Here is a 20,053-nt window from a genome sequence, read left to right as displayed (position 1 = left end):
AGGCCAGCGTGGGCACAGGGCAAACACACGGAGCGCGAGCGCTCTTTGCCAGCCTCCTTTCCATTTTTCACAGTCTTGCTTTCATGCTGCTTCTGCTTTTTCCTGTCAAAATAGTACCTAAATTGTTGAAAAGGCACTAGTTTCGAAGGCTGTCTTCAGGGGATAACGCTTTCCCTTTTCCCCACTTGCCTCTCCCAGCTACAGTGCTCATGGAAAGGTGACAAAAATCAAGCCATCGTTCAGCATCTTGGTGGCGGGCAGAGGCACTGAACAACAGGATCAGCAGTGGGCTCTCAGGACACATTGAGAATTCCACCAACCTTGTCTCTTTCCCCAGAGGAATCCAGTCTCCCCAGGCCAGCTAGATCTAATACACCCTTTTCGGTTTAGTCTCTTGTGTCTCCATTTAATCACTGACCTTTCTTTGCTGGGTAGCTATGGAGGAAAGAGAGAAAAAGAGAAGACAGAAGAAGTGAAGAAAAGACAGAGTGTGGCTTTTCCTCTTCCTCTCTTGTCACTGAAATGATGCACTACCGATTTCCCTCTGCAGGCGGCCGTGAGCACTTGAACCCAGTCGAGGGAGGTCTCCAGAGCCAACCTTTAATCTCTTGTCAATTCAGTAACCGTGACCTGTAATGGTATTCTCAGCGTTTTACGAGGACATTACTCATAATGATGGGTATCTTTGTGTGTGGACAGGGCTCACAGAACACGGCTAGGCTAATGTTCCCTTTTAGGCTGCACACAGACAATCTATTTTCTAGTCTGTGGAAATAGCCACTAATTGGAGCATCAGATGCCATTTGTGAGCCTGCCTTTTTGGCCCTGTGGTTGGTGTGAAACTAGTCAGCCCATTTCTGATTATAAAATATCAGGTTGGTCTCCCTGCCTCTGTCATTTCTCAGCTCATCACAAATACCATGTCCCAATGCTGGTAGCATAAGATTTGGAGACAGAAGATACTTTCCCTTTCTAAGCCCCCAATAGTGTGACCTTGAAAAGTTGCTCAGAGTTGTGCTCTGAGCCTTACTCTTCCCATCTGTAAAGTGGGGGTTTTAATATTGATATTTCCCTCCCACACGTAGTTCAGAAGGTTAGAGCATACTTTGGAGGTTGAAAAGCGCAAGTAGACATTGATTTTTGTTTGCTTGCTTGGGTGATTCGTACACCCTGATTCAGGAGACAGGATTCAATGAGATAGACACTGTTATCCCTGCGAGTGGCAAGAAATTTGAAAATACATGCTTCTCAGAAAGTGTATCCTTTTCTGAGGGATCAGAAAAGGGATATCCTTTTCTGTGGGGCCAAGGCATGTGGTTGTTGAGGCTGTGGACCCCTCAGGGGTGAGTGCCACAGCCTTGCTGCCAGAGTGGGATGCTCGAGCCAGTGGGGTTACATCTGTGGGTTACTTCCAATCATAGTATCAGGAAACCACTCTCCTTTCCAGCTCTTTCCATGACTTTCTAATAGACAGCAAACTGGGAAATTAGCATTCTCTAATGGATTTAACAGTAACGACACTGAACAGAATCAGCAGCTGGGTTCAAGACCCAACTGTTGTACTTTCTGGCTGTGTGATTGCAGACGAGTCATTTATCATTGCTTAGCTGGAGAAAGAGAATCATGAAATCTATTCTGCAGGACTGTTAAGAAGCTACAATAAGTTTGTATATATAGTGTCATTTTGTAGGCTGCAAAGCCAGGAACAAATGGAAATATTAGTATTCTTCCCAGACACTGAGGGAAATGTTACTGAGCAGTGCAGTTCCTCACACATAAATAGCAGAAGACGAAGAAAAAAAGTAAGCAAAGGGCCTGGATAATTCGCACACTGGAACAACCAGCTTCTGAATCCTATAGACGTGGTTAAGTAGTGTCCAACATAGAGCCCTGGTGGCAACTCCAGTGGCTGGACATTTGAGCTAACGAGCAAAAGCTAAAGGGGCAATTTCCTCTATAGAAAAGCGGGATGGGAGGAAACCTAATGATCTCCAAGCACACACAGGACAACTGTGGGAAACGTGGCGAGCAGCTGCACCGTTTCCACAGAAAACGGAGCTTGCAGGGTGCTGGGGTCCGTGGGCTGGGAGCTGGGGCAGCGGGGCAGGCCAGAGCCGCTGTGGCCTGATTGTGCACTCAGCCCGACCGCCTCTTCCAGACCTAGGCTGGGGCACAGACACTGTTATGCAGTTTAATCATGTTGAGCAAACGTGGGCCGACCCCTAACATTGAAAGATTTATCTCTGTGAGATGGAGCTTAAAGGTGACGTGGGGCAAGAGACCTTACTTTGGCAGGTGGCTCCCCCCAGAACTAAAGTGTGCTTTGATCTCTGAATTAGCTACTTGGGACAGTTTATTACAGCCTTACATAACCTGAAATACAAAATGAAATTTGGAGATAGTCATCCTTCATTCATTCATTCATTTTTCATCTGTGGATCTGGTACGGGTGACAGTTATGCAGGGGCAGAAAAACCAGGGCGAATTGGACATAGTCCCTTCCATAAGGAAGTCCTTGAGTAGAGCGGGGCGTGAAGCCCGTACGTAACTGTGGTGTATGAGCGCACTAGATGGAGAGTGAACTGTGGAGGTCTGGGGGAGAAAGAAATGTCACGACTGTGGAGATGACGGGTAACGTTACAGAGAAAGTGGCACTTGCATCAGGACCTCCGAACAGGCCACTTTCGGCAGGACGTTTGCGGCAGTGGGTGTAGTGTGAATCTTTATGTGGAAGGGAGTATTTGATTTTTTATTATGTAATAGCGCTTGTACGTTACACTTTTTTGACTTGTGAGGTTTTTACACGGTGTTTCATACATACCTGGAGTGAGCGGCCCTTCTTTCCAGCTTCCTTTCCATAATTTCCCTGCAGAGACTCCGCACAAACAAAACCCTTCCTCTGGGCTCTTATCGTCATTCTCTTGTTCAAATCATCCCCATCTTGTGAGACCATGTTCCTTTTATTTTCCCCTGGGGAGAAAGGACTCAACCTGTCTCTAACTCCTATTTATAAAGCTGAATCTCATGAAATTGTCATTTCTGTAAATCAAAAATGGTCAAATATTGACAATTTTGTATAGTTCCACCTAATGGAGTCCCTTCTATTGACTTGGTATGCACGTGGTCTCACTTTGTATACTTCTCATTATTAGAGTTTAAATTATCTTGTTTCTTTTTTTCCCTGGTTTTCTCCCTGCTCCCATCCCCCACTCTCACCAAATATAAGCCCCTTGAGAGTAAGAAAGATACTGTCTTATTTTTGCTGTATCCCTTGCCGCTAGCATACTGTACACAGTAGATGCTCAATATTTGTTTAATGAATGAATAAATGTTTTGCCTTCCTGGTTCTATCCAGGGTTCCTGCACACATACACACACAACGCTATTCCTATATGCATATTAAGCAGATTTTATCTAGTTGTGGGACTGGGTGAGCCTTTCTGGGTCTTGCTTATCTCAGCTCTGAAAGCCAAGTTGTAGGGTACACTAGGTTACTGGTTCCCAAACTTGGCTGTTCACCAGTCCCCTTAGGGAAGCATTAAAAATACGATTCCAAGGCCCTCTCCAGGCCAGTGTAATCACAGTGTGGGTGGGGGCAGTAATCCTTAGATAGCTTTGCCTCCCAAGATGACTCTTAGGTAGCCACTGAGATAGTCGTCAACCAGCACTTGGGAACTGCCAGGCTCCATGAAGTTCAGGAGAAAGGACTGCCTCTGTCTTGCTCACGGCCAGGTTCCCAGTGCATGACACAATGCCTAGCACGTGGTGAACTGCAACGAACAGCTGTTGAATGCATGGAGGGCTTTTCCGTTATTGAGGGCATCTCAGGCTGAAAGGGGTCTTACATGGACTGACCTTGAGAGTTTCCAAGGCTCCCAAACTTGAGATGCTTGTATATTTGTGATAGTATATTATAAGCCATGTGTCACTGCATAGTTTAACCTCTTAGCCTCAGATTCTTCTGCGAAATGAGGGCATTGGGTCAAATGACCACTAGGGGCCTGTCGAACTTGATCTTGCTTTCCATAATGACTCCTGTATGTACTAACTGTGTGATTTGGGGCCCATGACTTACCTTTTGTTAAAATATCTGTAACCTCATTTTCTCACCTCTCGCCACTGGATTGTACGCCCCACGAGGGCAGGCGCATCCCATTGCATTCATCTGCAACGCTCAGTACTTGGCATGTAGTCGTCACTCAAGAACTCAGTCTTTGGAGGAATGATAGAGACATTTTTTAAAAAAGGCAATGAGAAAGTACAATCTAGCTTAGTTAATAAAATATCGTACATATCAACATAGACTCACTGCTAGTGGGAGTATGAAGCCATACAATCACTTTCCTTTTTTTGAATAACAAACTTATTAAGATATAATTAACATATCATGAAATTGACCCTCTTAAAGTTATAATTCGGTGGCTTTTAGTATATTCACAGACTTGTGCAACCATCATCACCATCTAATTTCAGGACATCTCATCATTCCCCCCCCCAAAAAAAACCCCCTATGCTCATTAGCAGTCACTGCCCATTTCCTCTTCCTCCTAGCCCCTGGCAACTGCCTATCCCCTTTCTGTCTTGTGCATTTGCATGTCCTGGACACATCAGGAAGGGTAACACACAACATCGGGCCTTTCGTATCTGACTTCTTTCACTGATCCTAACAAGGTTTATTCATGCTGCAGTGTGTATTAGTACTTCCTTCTTTTTGTGACAAACAGTATTATTCTACTGAATAATACTATTAAGTATACCACATTTAATTTATCCATTTATTGGATGATAGACATTTGGGTTATTTCACTATTTCTCTATCATAAATTATGTACTATGAACATTTGCGCATGAGTTTTTGTGTGCGTGAGTTTTCCGTTTTCATGGAGATATGCCTAGGGGTGGTGTTCTGATTACTCTGTCTGTCTTTTTGATGAATTGTTAAAACTGTCACACTGTTTTCCAAAGTGGCTGCTCCATTGTACAATCCCATCAGCCTTGTATGAGGGTGTCAATCTCTACATCCTCTCCAACGTTTGTTATTGTCTGTGTGTCTTACCTTCACCATCCTAGTAGAGGAGAAATTGTATCTCGTTGTAGATATGATTCGCATTTCTCTAATGATGAATGATGTTGAGTACCTTTTTGTGCGCTTATTTGGTCACTTGTATACATTCTTTGGAGAAATGTGATTCAAAACCTTTGCCCATTTCACCCCTAAGATTTAAAAACTTTTATTTGGCAGTCTGGCATTATCTGGGTCTAGAGGCTTGGGTTTAAATATGAGCTTTAATTGTTCACCTTCAAAATATTCTCTTACATTTTCTAGACTGCACTCTTCGATGTAGCAGTCAGGAGTAAAACATTCTGCCTTCCCTCTTAGCATTACTGCATCTTCGCAACCCAGTGCTTCGCCCATTCTTCTCATCTTCTTTCACATACTTTAGCTCGTCCTCAGCTTCCTCTTTTCCCTTCACCCATTTCTAACCTGGACTATTAGTCTTTTTATTGTTGAGTTGTAAGAGCTTTTAAAATACATTCTAGGTGCTAGTCCCGTATCACACATATGTCTTGTAAATATTATCTCCCATTCCATGGGTTGTCTTTCTGCTTTCTTGATCTTGCTCTTTGAAGTACAAAAATGTTAAATTTTTATAAAGTCTAATTCATCCATTTTTTAGTCATTTATGCTTTTGTATCTAAGAAACTATTGTCTTCTCTGAAGTCACAAAGATTTGCTCTTATATTCTAAGAGTTTTGAAGCTTTAACCATTTTGGTGGATCTATATAGTGTGAAGTAGAGCCACTTTTTAAAAAAAGTATCTTTTTGCCCTGGCCGGCGTAGCTCAGTGGATTGAGTGTGGGCCTGCAAACCAAAGGGTCACCGGTTCCCAGTCTAGGGCACATGCCTGGGTTGCAGGCCAGGTCCCCAGTGGGGGGCATGTGAGAGACAACCACACATTGATGTTTCTTTCCCTCTCTTTCTCCTTCCCTTCCCCTCTCTCTAAAAATAAATAAATAAAATCTTTAAAAAATAAAAAATTATCTTTTTCTACAGTGAAATTTATTTAACACACAGAGAAAAATACACAAAATAAAAATGCACACCTATATGGATTATCAAAGAATAAATACCCTATGACCAGCATCCAGGTCAGAAAATAAGACACTGGAATCATCCAGAAGGTCCCCTTGTGCTACTTCTCCAATACCCCTCCCTCCCCCATGAAGTACCTACACCTTCTAAGGCAGCCCCTTGTTTGCTTTTCGTAGTTTTACTACCTAAACATGTATCCCTAACAATATAGTTTTACTTCGCTGGTTTTTGAAGCTCACATCAATGGATTTGGACCATCTCTGGCTTCTTTCACTCAACATTAAGTTGTTTGGAGATTCACTCAGGTTTTTCAAGTAGCTGCAGCTCATTATTGCGATATGGTAGTATTTTGCATGAACATACCATGATATTCTATTTTCAGTGGTCATTTGAATGGCTTACAGTTTGGGGCTTTTATAACTAGTGCTGCTATGAGCATTTGCTTCCTTTTCTCTTGGTGCATTTATGCACATCTATTTGATATATACCTTGAAGTCAAAATTTTGGACACACGTATATTTCACTTTCGTTGAAAGTGAAAAACTGTTTTTTCCAAAGTGATCATATCAGTTTAAGTTCTCAGCAGCTGTAGAGAAGAGTTCTTGTCCCACACATCACCGACACATTTAGTTCTCAGTCTGTCTGAGTACAGCCATCACGGAGGGTGTGCAGTAGTCCCCTCATCGGTCACTGCATTTTGATTTGCTTTTCCCTGATGAGAATGAGGTTGAGCACCTTTCCATATGTTTATTAGTTATTTGTGTATTTCTTTGGTGGAATGTCTATTCTATCTCCTGTCCATTCTTTAGAAACTTGGTTTTCTTCCTTTCTATTTAATGTGTAATACCTAAGAATTAAAAAATACATTCTGGATGTCAGTAATATAGTATTGCAAATATCTTCCGTTCTGTGGATCATTTTTTTCAAACTCTTAATGTTCTTTTTGATGAACAGAAGTTCTTATTTATAATATAGTCTAACATAATGATCCTTTTCCTTTATGATTAGAGCTTTTATACCCAGTTTTAGACGTTTCCCCCATTCTAATATTATATAGATGTCATTCTATAATATCTTCTTAGAGATTTTATTATTTGCCTTTTACATGATGTGGGTAAGGATTAAGGTTAATTTAAAAAAATAATTACATCTAATCATCCCAGCACAATTTATATTAAACACTTCTTTTCCCAACTGCCCTGAAGTGCCTATGCTGTTATAGTCATGTATTCATACGTAGCCCTGCATACATTAACCTATGGTCTGTGTCTGAGGTCATTATTCTGTCTCAGTGACCTATTTGTCTCTCCTTACACTTCTGTCTGATTGAGAAACGGCTTGTGAGTCTCACTGAGGCGCAGGAGAGGTGTTGGGATTTTGACTGGGATTGCGCCAAACCTGTAGGTCACTTTAGGGAGGCCAGACAACATCCCAGCGTTAGGCAAACTAGTCCGTGAACATGGTGCAGGCCTCCATCTAGTCAGGCCGTCTGTGCTTTCTCTCGAAAATGTTTTAAAGTCCTCTGTGTAGAGGTTTTCCACATCTTTTAGTGAATTTTTCTTAGATAACTAGATATTTTATAGTTTTTGTTATTTAAATGGTATTTAAATTTTTCATTCTCTAATTCGTTTTTTGCATATAAAACAATTGATTTTTGTTGGACATTATAGCTACTTCTACTATTTTGCTAAAGTTGATTATGAATTATAATTTTTAAATATTAAAATATGTCCTGTGGAAATGTTTTAGAGTTTCCTTTCTAAAACATATATATTTTTTGAGGTATAAACAGTTTCCTTTAAAGACTTTATTTATTTAATTTTAGAGAGAGTGGAAGGGAGGGAGAGAGAGAAACATCAATGTGTGGTTGCCTCTCACACACCCCCTACTGGGGACCTGGTCCGCAACCCAGGCATGTGCCCCTGACTGGAAATTGAACTGGTAACCTTCTGGCTCACAGCCTGGCATGCAATCCACTGAGCCACACCAGCCAGGGCTTGAGGTATAAAGTTTTTATTTGGTTTAAATTAGAAGTCTATGAGTCTTGAGCACCTCTGTTTATTTTCTGGTTTTCTTCCCTGTGTTTTTCTTAGCTAGTTTGAGCTACTTCTTCCTGTAGTGGATCTTGGCCTCATCCTCCTCCTTCTTCTGCAGGGTGGCTGTCACTACCTGGTACTTCCAGACAACCCCATATATCAGGTGCCTCGGGTAGGCAAACTGATGTGTGGGCTTCAGACACAGAAGTCTGAGCAGAAATGATCATCTGCTTTTTCTCATCAAATGCCTTGAGGTGCTCTCAAGTGGCCTGGCCATGCTTGATCTCATGGGGCAGCATACATTGCATAGTCTATCTGAAGATGTGCTTGGGGATCCAGAAATGATAGGTACCATGGAATGAGTTGATGTCTGTGTGCTTGTGGAAGAAGGCCAGGGCCTGGTACCTCTACTTAATTCTGTAGAAATTGCCACCATTTTCCAGCCCAGCAGTACCTGCCTGGCCACCTGACTTCCAGATGGCCTTGGAGGTGGTTTTAACCATTGGTTACAATTTGTTCCTCTGCTAACTTTGGCAGCTGCCTTGAGAAAATTAATTCCTGTACTCCAATTTTTTTTCATGTCTTATTGCACTAGCTGGGGTCCTACTGCAATGCTGAAAGGCAGTGTTGAGAACAGATATCCTTGCTTCCAATCTTAGGGGCAAAGCTCTTAACATTTTGCCTTTACAAAAAGATGTTTCCTGTAAGGTTTTTAGAAATACCCTTTTTAAATTAGGGAAGTCTCCTATTCATTGCTTGCTAAGAAATTTTCTTTATGAATGGTTATAGAATTTTGTAACATCTTTTTCTTACCCTACTGAAATGATGTGATGATTTTTCCTTTATTATGTTAATATGGTGAATTACATTTGCTGATTTTCCTACATCAAATCATTGAACTTGTTTATAATCTACTTTCCTTTCAAATTTGTTTTGCTAATATTTGTTTAAAATTTTAAAAAGTAGCACTGGCTGGTGTGTCTCAGTGGATTGAGTGCTGGCCCGTGAACTAAAGGATCACTGGTTCGATTCCCAGTCAGGGCACATGCCTGGGTTGTGGGCCAGGTCTCCAGTATGGGGCGTGTGAGAGCCAACCACACATTGCTGTTTCTTTCCCTCTCTTTCTCCCTCCCTTCCCCTCTAAAAATAAATAAATAAATAAATCATTTAAAAAAAAAGTAGGCTCTCTTTGAGAGCAGTTTTAGGTTCATAGCAAATTGAGAAGCAGGTACAGCAATTTCCCATGTATTCCTACCTCCACATGTGCATAGTCTTGCCCATTATCAACATCCCCCACCAGAATGGTCAACTTGTTACAATTGATAAACATACATTGAAACACCATTATTATCCTGAGTCCATAGTTTATAATAGGATTCACTCTTGATGTTGAATATTGTGTGGGTTTGGACAAATGTACAATGACATGTATCCACTATTACAGTACCATACAGAATAGTTTTACTGCCCTGAAAATCATCTGTGCTCCGCCTGTTCATCCCTCTCTCTTCATTAACCTCTGGCAAACAGTTAATTTTTCATTGTCTCCATAGTTTTGCCTTTTCCAGAATGTTATATAGTTGGAATCAGATTATATAACCTTTTAGGTTGATTTCTTTCATTTAGTAATATGCCTTTAATATTTCTCTGTATCTTTTCATGCTTGATAGCTTAATTTTTTAGTACTGAATTTTTTTATTCCATTGTCTGAATCTACCACAGTTTATTTATGCATTCATCCACTAAAGGACATCTTAGTTGCTTCCAAGTTTTGACAGTTATGAATAACACTTCTATAAACATCTGTATGCAGGTTTTTGCATAGACATAAGTTTTTAAATCCTTTGGATAAATACCAAAGAGTGTAACTGCTGGATCATGTGTTAAAAGTATGCTTAGTTTTGTAAGAAACCACTAAACTCTCTTCTAAACTGCCCATACCATTTTGCATTCCCACCAACAATGGATGAGAGTGTTTATTGTTCTGCATCTCTGCCAGCATAGGGTGTTATCAGTGTTTTGGATTTTCAGGTCCTGTTCATTTATTCAGTAAGCAATCATATACCCACATATTTTCCCTTTTCATTCTTCTTCATTCCTGTATGTGTCTTGGGCTTACACTGGAGAATCATTTTCCTTTTGCTTGATACCCTCTAGTGTGGGTTGACTACTAAAAATTTCTCACATTTTTATTTTCTTTTTCTCTTTTTGGATTGTCATTTTTCTTTCATTCTTGAAGCTAATCTGTAGTAGTGTGCCCACAATCAATCCTCAACTACTGAGGGATGGAGCTGATGGATAAATACCTGTAGCTTCTTCCCCCCTCAGTGGGATCATTCTGAGTATGGCCAAACAGAGTCCCTCAGATGGTCCCCAGTGGGGCTGAATTCCAGTTGCTAACAGTGGTAAAACATTCATCAGCTCATCTTTTATTTTTTTCCCCTTTTCCTGTCCCGTTTCTTCATTCCCATACAGTGCTTCCTGCAATCACTTCCTAAATAAACTATTTATAGCCAAATCCTTGTCTTAAGGTCTGTTTTGGGGGGAACCAAATCTAAGACAAGGCCTATTTCAGAGGTATAGCCCTCCAGGGCTCAACCCAAAGTAAGAGGGGTTCATTAGCACTCAGCACTACACCGGGGAACCTTGGACCTCAATCCCTGGTGTTTTAGCCCTGCATGCTTGTCAGAACTGCTCAGCCTCTTGGCTTCCCACTCTGTCTTTCTGGAAATTGGCATTCATCCCAGAGGAAAAAGTGGCTCCAAACACAAGACTCACTTCCTTGGGTCTTATTCATCCCTTGGATCCCAGTCTGGTAATTCATCATTATTTTAACTCTCTTGTATCTTTAAGCAGATTTAAAGAGATATTTGATTAAATTTTCTAGTTGTCTTCAAAGGAAGAAAAAGTCCAAATTATTAGGGGAAACTTCCTATCTCCTTTTCTAGGCTTGTATTGCACTTTGGCTCTTCAAAAAGCTGCTGCTTGAACCCTGTTTATCTCCATTCCCTATTTGTATTCCCTCCTCCCTCATCCAAGCAATGGGCTTGCCCAATTCCATGCCTTTATTCTTGTTTTTCCCTGTTCAAAGTGTGACCCACCAAAGTGTTAGGGCCCTGGGAGACTAAAATTCTCCTGAATGTGCCATCCTGGGACGACAGAAAGATTGCTATGTCAAGTGGTTGTCAGTCAAAGACCGAGTGGGCAGTTGAAATGGGCTGCCTCAAGTGAGGAGACTGGCTTCGAGCAGGCCAGGAAGTCTCAGTTCCAAGGAACTGGGAGTGAGTAAATCAAGTGGAAGCAGAGTGGAAGCACAAAGAAAAGATGAAGAAAGGTAGGTTTGGAGGAAAGAGTCACAAGGCAAAGTCTGGGTGTGGAGCTTGTTCAGGAGCAAGTCTCAGACGACTAGGTTTAAGCTATTCCATTTGCCCAGAATATTCTCGAAAGTGCAATTTAAATGACTTTTCTTAATTTCCTTGACTGGAATCACTTACTTCTTTAACTCCAGTAGCACTCATGGCATTTATCATATCCTATTGGCTTTGAATATTCTGTTCCTTCTAAATTACTAACTAGATGGCAGCTGTGGCACACTGGAAACAGCAATGGAATAGAAGTTAGATGATCTGGGTTTCGGTTGCGCTTCAGTAGTTACCTAAGGGGTTCGAGGCTCAGTGTCCTCATCTATATAATGGGGATAATAATACTTATCCCAGTGTGATTTCAATATTTAAAGACATAAGCGTATAAAGTGGTACACCGTGAGTACTTGACAAATAAAAGCTTTCACTTGCAGCATCTACGAAGTGTCATGAAGTACCCTAGGTGCTTGATGTGTTATTTTCCTTAGACTTCACCACAACCCTCTGTAAACCTATGACTTGGAATAGTTTACAAATTAGAAAAAAGACACTCTGAAAGGTTAAGTACTTCAATCGACGTCACACAGTTAAGTAGCAGCCACAGTACACAAATCCAGGTCTGTCTGGATCTAAAGCTAGCAGTGTCCATTGGTCCACCCTGCTTCCCCATGGCTCATATGGACTTCTAATAAATACTGGTCTTGAAATCACTTCTAGTCAATACTAATCTGGGCCAATTTTGGAGCTGGTGACCTATTAAAAGTGTTCCATTATGTGTCTCAAGGAGTACCTACTCTATTCTGATTTCTAAATAAATTTTCATATGAGATCTATCCAGAAAGTATCTAGCCATGTACTATGAAAAACAAAAACATTTATTCAAAAATATACAAGAAATATCATAAGTAGGACAATGATGCCTCAGTCCCCTTCAAAGAAGGCAACTTGGGACCTCACACAGTTACAATCACCATCAGCTGCCCTGTTGTATTTTCCTGAATCTCATCGATGCTCTGAAATCTCTTCCCTTTCAAAAGTGATTTTAGTTTTGGGAAAAGCCAGGAGTCGCTGGGTGCCAAATCTGGCCTGTAGTGGGGCTGAGTCACTTGGGTGATTTAATGTTTCCCCCCAAATCTCTGCACTAGAGATATATGATGCATGAGCAGGTACGTTTGTGATGAAGCTGCCATAGCTGTGGCCTTCTGAGGTATCTGAATAGTTTTCCTAAGGAGGAGTTATCAAGCTTGAGGCAAAATTTGATACAGATTTATTGCTCTACTCGCTCGGTCATTTTGAATGCGATGGCCACACAGTACATATGCTTAGTCAATGGCATCTACCGCCTCAATGACTAGTACAGTGAAGTCTTCATTAATGATTCACATATGCACATTCCAGTCCACTCTCCCTGGCTGCCAGGTTACATCCGCATCATGCAAACCAATCTCCTTGTATTAACAATGGTTAGACATTTTTCTAGACAGACTTTGTGTTTTGCTTGAAAGAACTTCCTAAGCAAAAGTGTGTGTATGTAATATATTAATAGAAGAAAAGTGTTATTTAATATTAAGAATTTATCACAAGACCCCTTGATTTTAACTAATATCCAGAGACTGGAGAAGTGGTTTCAGATTTTCACTTTTACCTTGAAAGAGGTACTTGAGCCGTGGCCACCTAGCTCAGTTGGTTGGAGCATCCTGCTGATACACCAAGATTGCAGGCTACATCCCCTGTCAGGGCACATACAAGAATGAACCAATGAATGAATGAATGCATGAATAAGTGGAACAACAAATCGATGTTTCTCTTTCTCTCCCTCAATAAAAAGATATTTGACTTTTTTGAAGGTGCTAGAGAAGCCTTTGAAAGAAAGCTATAAACTGGCTCCCTAGGAAAAAAAGCAATTAGATCCATTCACAAATTTGCCATTATGATACCACTTATCATAAATTCAAGTATGCCTTTGTAGGACAGATCATCTTTCATTTGTAAGTCGTAAAGAAATTACGAACCATTTAAATCAGGAAATTAGTGGAAATTTCCACATTTTTTTCTTTGTGTAGCTGCCCAATAGTGGTAGTGTTGGGGAAATTGGGGAGACTAAGGTAAAAAAAAGTTGCTGCAAGTCAGCTCTATAATCCTGCGATAGGACCTTGTGGAAAGGTTCTTACATAACTACCTTCTCCAATAGAAGGGTGTGCATTTCCCGCACCTTAACTGATTTTACACTTCCACTTTAAATATAACTGCGCAGGGAAGACGAGAAACAACCAAAAAAACCCCTAAGGCTCTGCGAAGTAATTAGGGCAGCCCCAAGGAAATCAAACAGAGAAAATGCAAGAGCCCCGCTCTTTCTTCCCACCTCCCTGGGGACACACTGGCGCTCTCGCAGACTCCCTCCCCGTGCGGGAGGACGCGCCCCTCCGCCTCCTCATTCCCTAACACGTGCTCTCCCGGACACTCACTCCGGAGCTTCCCACCCCCACCGGGGGCTGGGCTCGGGGCCGAACCGACCAATCGGCTCGCGCCTTACAGCGCCGTGGCCCAACAACGTTGAGCCGCCCAATCGAAAGGGCCTGATCGCCCGTTTCCCGGAGCTCCGCCCCTCGCAGCCGGAGCCCCCGCCCGCCGGTCTCCTCCCTCCTCCTCCTCCCCCCGCCGTTTGCCCCTCCCCCCGCCGCTCGGGAGCGGAGCCTGCGAGACGGAGAAACTGGGGCAGAAGTGAAGATGGCGGCGGCCGTGTTGGCGGCGGCGGCTTCTCGCCAGTGACGCGCGGTGCGGGCTCATCCCAGTCCCCACCTCCCCAGTTTGGACCCCGTCCGCCGCCGGGGACGCTGCCGGGACCACACCGTCTCCGCAGCCCGCCCTACTCCTCCCTCACCAGTCGCCCTCCTTTCCCGACGCCCGTCTGCCGCTGGCGGCGGCGGCGGCGGCGGCGCGCCCCGAGCCCCGGCCGCCGGCCTCGCAGTCCTGCGCGCTGACGCCGGGGGAGCGGGTGGCTGGTAGATCTGCGCTCCGACCCGCCCCGCCGGACCGCCGGGTCGCGAACACACGGCCGGCACGGAGCGACGGCCCCTGCGCATTTGCTTCCCTCCATTTGGGGACTGGGAGGCAGCGGCGGCAGTGGGCTTTGGGGAGGAGAAGTGGGTTCGGGGGGGCGGGCGAGAGCGGGAGGGGGCCGTACTCGGGAGGAGGACGAGAAGGAAACACCATGACGTCCATCCATTTCGTGGTTCACCCGCTGCCGGGCACCGAGGACCAGCTCAATGACAGGTAATAAGGCCGGCGGACGGGGGGAGGGGCGTCTCCCAGCCCTGCCCTCCCCCACGGGGCCACGTTGGGGCGGGCGCCAGTGTTTACGCGCCTGCCGGCCGGCCGGAGAATGGGGCGGGTGCTGGTGTCCTCACTGCCCCTGGCTAGGCCCTTTCCGGGGCAAACTTCTGGTCCCGGGTGCCCGGGGCCGTGGGGGCAGCGCGGGGTAGATGGCAGCGCTCGCTGCACCCCCCCCTCCTCCGGGGAGCCGCTTAGAACTCCGAGGAGATTGGGGGGGTTGGTCCGGCTCCCGGGGAGCGGGGGGCGGGCTGTAATTACCGCGGGGCCCAGGCCCGAGGAATCCATATTAGTCAAAGTTGAATTGAGACAGACAATGCGGATGGGGGATGGTGGAGGTAAAAAGAGAGGGAAGAAGGCCCCGGGGTAGGGTGGGCTGGCCCGGGCCCCTGGGAGTTGCGTCCCAGGGGTGGTCTGGACCTGCCAAGCCTGGAGATCACGGGTTTGGGGAGGCGGGGGCGAAAAGCTGATTCCCGGCAGATCGCGGTGGGAGGGGGGGCAGGGAGGAAGCGCCATGATTATTGTTATTATTATTAAATTTGAGCCCCTGCAGTGAGGTTTGCCTGCCCGAGGTAGGGTTGAATTCAGGAGGGGGTGGGGAAGTGGATTGGATTCACTGTGCTCTTCTCCCGAAATGGTGCTGGCAGCTCCTGCTCCCTCCCCTGTGGTGTGAGCTTTTTTGTTTCCTTTTTTATTCTAATGATAGTGTTTTCCTGAGTTGTAATTTGACAGCTGAAAACCTTGCGTAGAGTCAAAGAAAAACTCTTTACGTTTGCAGTTCGCAATGCTGCTTTTCCTAATACGTTGTAAATTTCTGGGATGGGTTTGCTGTGGGCGGAGGAGGGATGATTTTTTTTTTTCTTGGTCTTTCTTAAGAAGGCTGTCTTGGCTGTGGATTCCTCTCTTTCCTCCTCCACCGTTCCCTGCCAGTTTAGGTTATTGAATGCAGGGCCGCATCCTTTCAGGGAACTGAGATAAAGCAGGAAAAGTTCCTTCACTGTTGCAAAACATACTGCGAGGAGTCTAAGGGAGGCCTCCATTAAAGCAAATCTTAGAATCTAGGACTCGGATCTAATGATAGGCTAAATGATTACGGGGTCACAAAGTGAGGCATTTTAAGCCCCCTTCTCTCTGATGCTTTCGCTGCTGTCTTTCATTTGAGTGTAGGAGGCCATCGGGATCCAAGTTTTGAAGTTAGATACAATTTTTGCTAGGTGACTGGGTGACATAAGTTGCCTGACGCCCTGTTTGTCATGCGCTTGCTTCCCGGAGAGAGGAAGAGGCCTAACTTGCTGCTAAGATATTAACCTCGTCGCGAAGGAGCTAACCGCCCCAGGTAGGGCGGACAGCGTTTCAGTCCGAAAGCTGGCTGCTTTGTTTCTGGCGCAGGGTTCGGATTCCTCTGATTTTTGCTGTATCAGTAATTTAACGTTTGTGAAACTTTTGGATTACTTTCTGAAGATACTACCATTTGGAATTACCACATAGATTCTTTAAATACTGGGAGAAGTTTAAAATCATTTAAGATTTTGTTATGGGATCCTTATTTTGATTTTATTTCATTAGCGATAGAGATCTTAAAAAAGTTTTAACAGAGGATTTTTTGGGTAAATTTTCGAATCAGGCTCGGAGTGAGGATAGCTCTGCTGTCATTCATAGCATCAAACTGGTCGTGTATGGAGTGTAACATCTTGTAACTTAGAAAATTGCACCAGGGAGGAGAGTACTAGGGAGTGTTTTCAGTATTAGTCTTACTTTATATATGTGTCCAGTCCTGACTAGTTTACTCAATGGACCATGCAGCCAAAACCTATTTTGCAGTGGTGTTGGGCAATTTGATTCCTTTTTCGGGATTCCTTTTGCTTCAGCTAGTCTTGACAAATTGACAAGTAATGCATCTTTTTTTAAAGCTGCCTTTTTCTTTTTTCATTCCTAGTATAAACAAGTAATCGGCTTTGTTTTTCAGTCCTGTAGTGTCAGTATTCAATATTAAGAATATTTAGATCACCTTTAGTTTTCATTTCCTGAAGTAAAATACAAGCGATTTTAATTCAGACTATAAACTGTGCATGAAAGGTGCAGATATTTTGAAAAAAATAGGAAAGTTTTGTAGGTGAAATTTTAGGGACCTAATGTTTCTAGTAGCAGTGAAAATGTCTGGTCTGTTGAGATTTGTGGAGGAAGCACTTGAGACAGCCCCTCACCCCAAGTTTTGAAGTGCAGTCGTTGACTTGTGGTGGAGCTGTTCTCTCTGTGTCTCTCCTTCAGAAGAAAGGAGCTGACCAACCTATTGCTGCATTGCTTGAGAAAAATCTGTTTCCAAAAGATACTGTGTATTTCTTTGGCATCTTAATACCTAGAACAAGAAGCCCAGAATATTTTCATCTTCAGAAAAAACTTGACCAAGGTTTTAGTAAGTTTTGGTAATAGAAAAGAGTGTATTATAGCTTGATTTTTATATGAGAAATGTGCCTATGATAGTCACAAGTGAAAAGATAAATTATAGTTTTGGGTCAGAAGGGGTATAAATAGGTAGACTTTATTCTTCACACAAAAAGTAAAAAGATTCTACAGGAAGTGTACTGGGAGTCAATTGCTCAGTTAAAGAAAACTTAGGGGACTCAAAACATCAATATTTTCTTTGAATAAGGTTTCTTTCTTTAAATAGCCACATCCTGTTAAAATTCAGATTATTTTGTTCAGTGCAATCATGTGATGTCTCAAACTTGTAAAATGTATTCAGCATTAAGAAAAGTTACATTGATTTTTTTCCTTTATTTCTTCAAACTTGCTAATTCTGTGGTAGTCTTTGTATATTTGTGCATGTTAAAGTCTTTAATTATGGGCCCTGGGGGACCAAATAATGAATGCAGTTTATGAATATAGGTGGGGATGTTTGGGACAGAGAAGAGGAATTCAGACAGGCTAGGATGCAGGTTGCTCATGGTTTCCCAGAGTCATTGCAAGGGCCCTCGTGCCGAGTGTGGCCTTGTGCAGGTATTCCTGGTGTTGAATTGACACCATTCCATGCTCAGATACTTTTGTGACCTTTTGATTTTCTTTCGAGGGAGTTTCTTGAGTTAATGCTATGTTCCTGCTTAAAACATTGTCTCAGAGTAGTGGGAAGATGATACCAAGAACATGGTTCTGCCTGTTGAGGTTGAAGGGAGAGCTGGAAGGTGCCCACGGAGTCACGTACACCAGTCTTTTCACTAGTGAGTTGAAAAAACAGGCCTAGAGATTTACGGAATTTATCCAGGAACACAGTGAACTACTGACAGATGAGATCCACATGATAGGTGTTCTGACTACTTTTTCCAAAGTCCGGGGCTCTTTCCACACTATTCCATGTGGTCTGTATTCTGGGGTATTTCTGCTTTCTGAGGTGTCTCAGCCTTAAAGCTGCCACCTGTCTTACAGTTTTGATTTTCCCTTCCTCTCAGCTCCTACCTCCAGGGCTCCAGACTGACTTGCTTTTTGTTAGGCTGCTAACCCTCTCAACCCTTTCCTAGAGCTAGTTTAGGAGAGGAGAGGCCTTTTTGAGGTGATGTGGGTATAGCTTGACATGTCGCTGTCCTGCATTACTCCTTAGAATGAAGGTTGTTAACAAACAAACAGTTTGCATTGTTTTTTTCTGTATGTGGCATTTTCCTGTGAGCTTTGTTTTTGGTATTGTCGTTTATCATGCAGTCATTGGCTATGACTGGTTGAGAGTGTCACATCAGAAGGGCTTTTCTTTAAGGAGCTTCTCCTCTAGCTGCTGTGAGATATGACAGTTTGAAATCTGGAGTTCCTAAATCTGGGTTTGTCTCAGCCCTGCTGTTTATTAACTATTCAATATATTATGGTAGGCAAATCATCCAACCCTGGAGAACCTCACTGCCCGTTTCTCCTTTCTACCCCTATACCCCACCTCAGTCTCTTAAGGCAGAATACCTACCTCAACATCAATGAGCAACAGTTGAGATAGTGGGAAAACACGAATATTATACAGTAGATTCTGTGGAAAGTAATTTGAAGACATGGTTACTTTTAACTGCTTTTAAGTGTGGTCTGGTTTACAAATACATCCCAAAAGAAATTACTCCGGAATATTGTCCTCAGCACTTAGTGTAGAACCTAGACTCTTAGATCAGTGGTTTTCAGCTGGGTGTGATTTCGCCCCCTGGGGATTATTTGGCAGTGTTTGGGGACCCTTTTTGATTGTCACACCTGGGGCATTGCTACTGGCCTCTGTCTACCCAGAGATGATGCTAAATAATCCTGCAGCGGGCAGGCCAGCCCCATAGCAAAGAAGATCCTGTCCAGACATCAGCTGTGCTGGAGGGGAGAAACCGTCCAAGCTATTTTGAGTGCGTATAGTCATAAAACTAAGTGGAAATGATCTTTATGAAGAAGAATCCAAACAATATAAGTCTCAAAATGTGACTTTAAATGGAAATTAATTAAAATGAAGTAAATTAGAATGTCAGTTCCTCAGTCACATGAGCCACATTGCAAGTTTCCTGTAGCCACATGGAGCTGGTGGCCCCACGTTGGACAGGCAGGTGTGGGACAGGGCCCACGTCACCGAAGTTCTGTCAGACCGCATGGACATAGAAGCACCTTTTTTGTTTGTTTGCACAGCATGACATTTAGTAAGAGCTGCTTATTTTTATTTGGAACTGTTGGGTTTTAAAGACTAAGGCGTATCCTTGCCCTCTCAGTAGGAGGCGGAAAATATGCCAGGGCTTTCATGCGGCTGAACCAAGGTAGTGGTGGTAGGTGGTTGAAAGCAGCCTAAAATTTCAGTGTGCTATACCCCAAACCACAAATACTGGTCTGTGTGGGACAGAGCATCCCTCACAGCACTACACCAGTGGGAAGTCTCACTGTTTGGCTCTTGAGATCATTATTAGAAATAATAATGCGGCACCTGTACTGGGAAAGTACAGGTGAGCTCAATGAAAAGGATTAAACGAAGTTGGTTAAGGAAAGTATTGTAAGGTTAAAGACAAGGTATAACATAGTCAAACAAAATATTGAAGATCAAAGCAAAGAAGGGCAGATCAATTTTATAAATAAAAAGAAATCAGTGACTGTTGTAGGCTTAGGAGTAAGCAGACTCTTGTGAAGGAGTACATAGGAGTGAAACTGGGGGTAGGTAATGGGATGAACTTAAGAAAGGTCAGGTTTTTCCTTAACAATTAGGTTATTTAGGAAATAGTTTCCAAAGGAAAGTTTAATTACTG

The 20,053-nt window shown here is 43.3% G+C and overlaps 1 protein-coding gene across 5 annotated transcripts in view; it reads left to right on the top strand.

Moving 5' to 3' along the window:
- Positions 1–14,171: 14,171 nt before the first annotated feature.
- The window catches only part of UBR5 (ubiquitin protein ligase E3 component n-recognin 5), a 118,268-nt gene continuing 112,386 nt past the window's right edge, over positions 14,172–20,053 (top strand). For 4 of the 5 annotated variants that reach the window (XM_024572144.4, XM_024572143.4, XM_024572146.4 and 1 more), the window contains exon 1: positions 14,173–14,765. In XM_024572144.4, the coding sequence (XP_024427912.2) occupies positions 14,704–14,765 (62 nt within the window). In that variant the 5' untranslated portion in view covers positions 14,173–14,703. Of the gene's footprint in view, positions 14,766–20,053 lie in introns of all 5 variants that reach the window. The other variant, XM_045181538.3, reaches the window with a different exon arrangement.

The sequence above is a fragment of the Desmodus rotundus genome, chromosome 8 (assembly GCF_022682495.2).
Source record: "Desmodus rotundus isolate HL8 chromosome 8, HLdesRot8A.1, whole genome shotgun sequence".
Classification (NCBI taxonomy): Eukaryota; Metazoa; Chordata; class Mammalia; order Chiroptera; family Phyllostomidae; genus Desmodus; species Desmodus rotundus.
The sequence above is the reverse complement of the archived record's forward strand: the minus strand, read 5'-3'. Positions and strand labels throughout refer to the sequence as shown.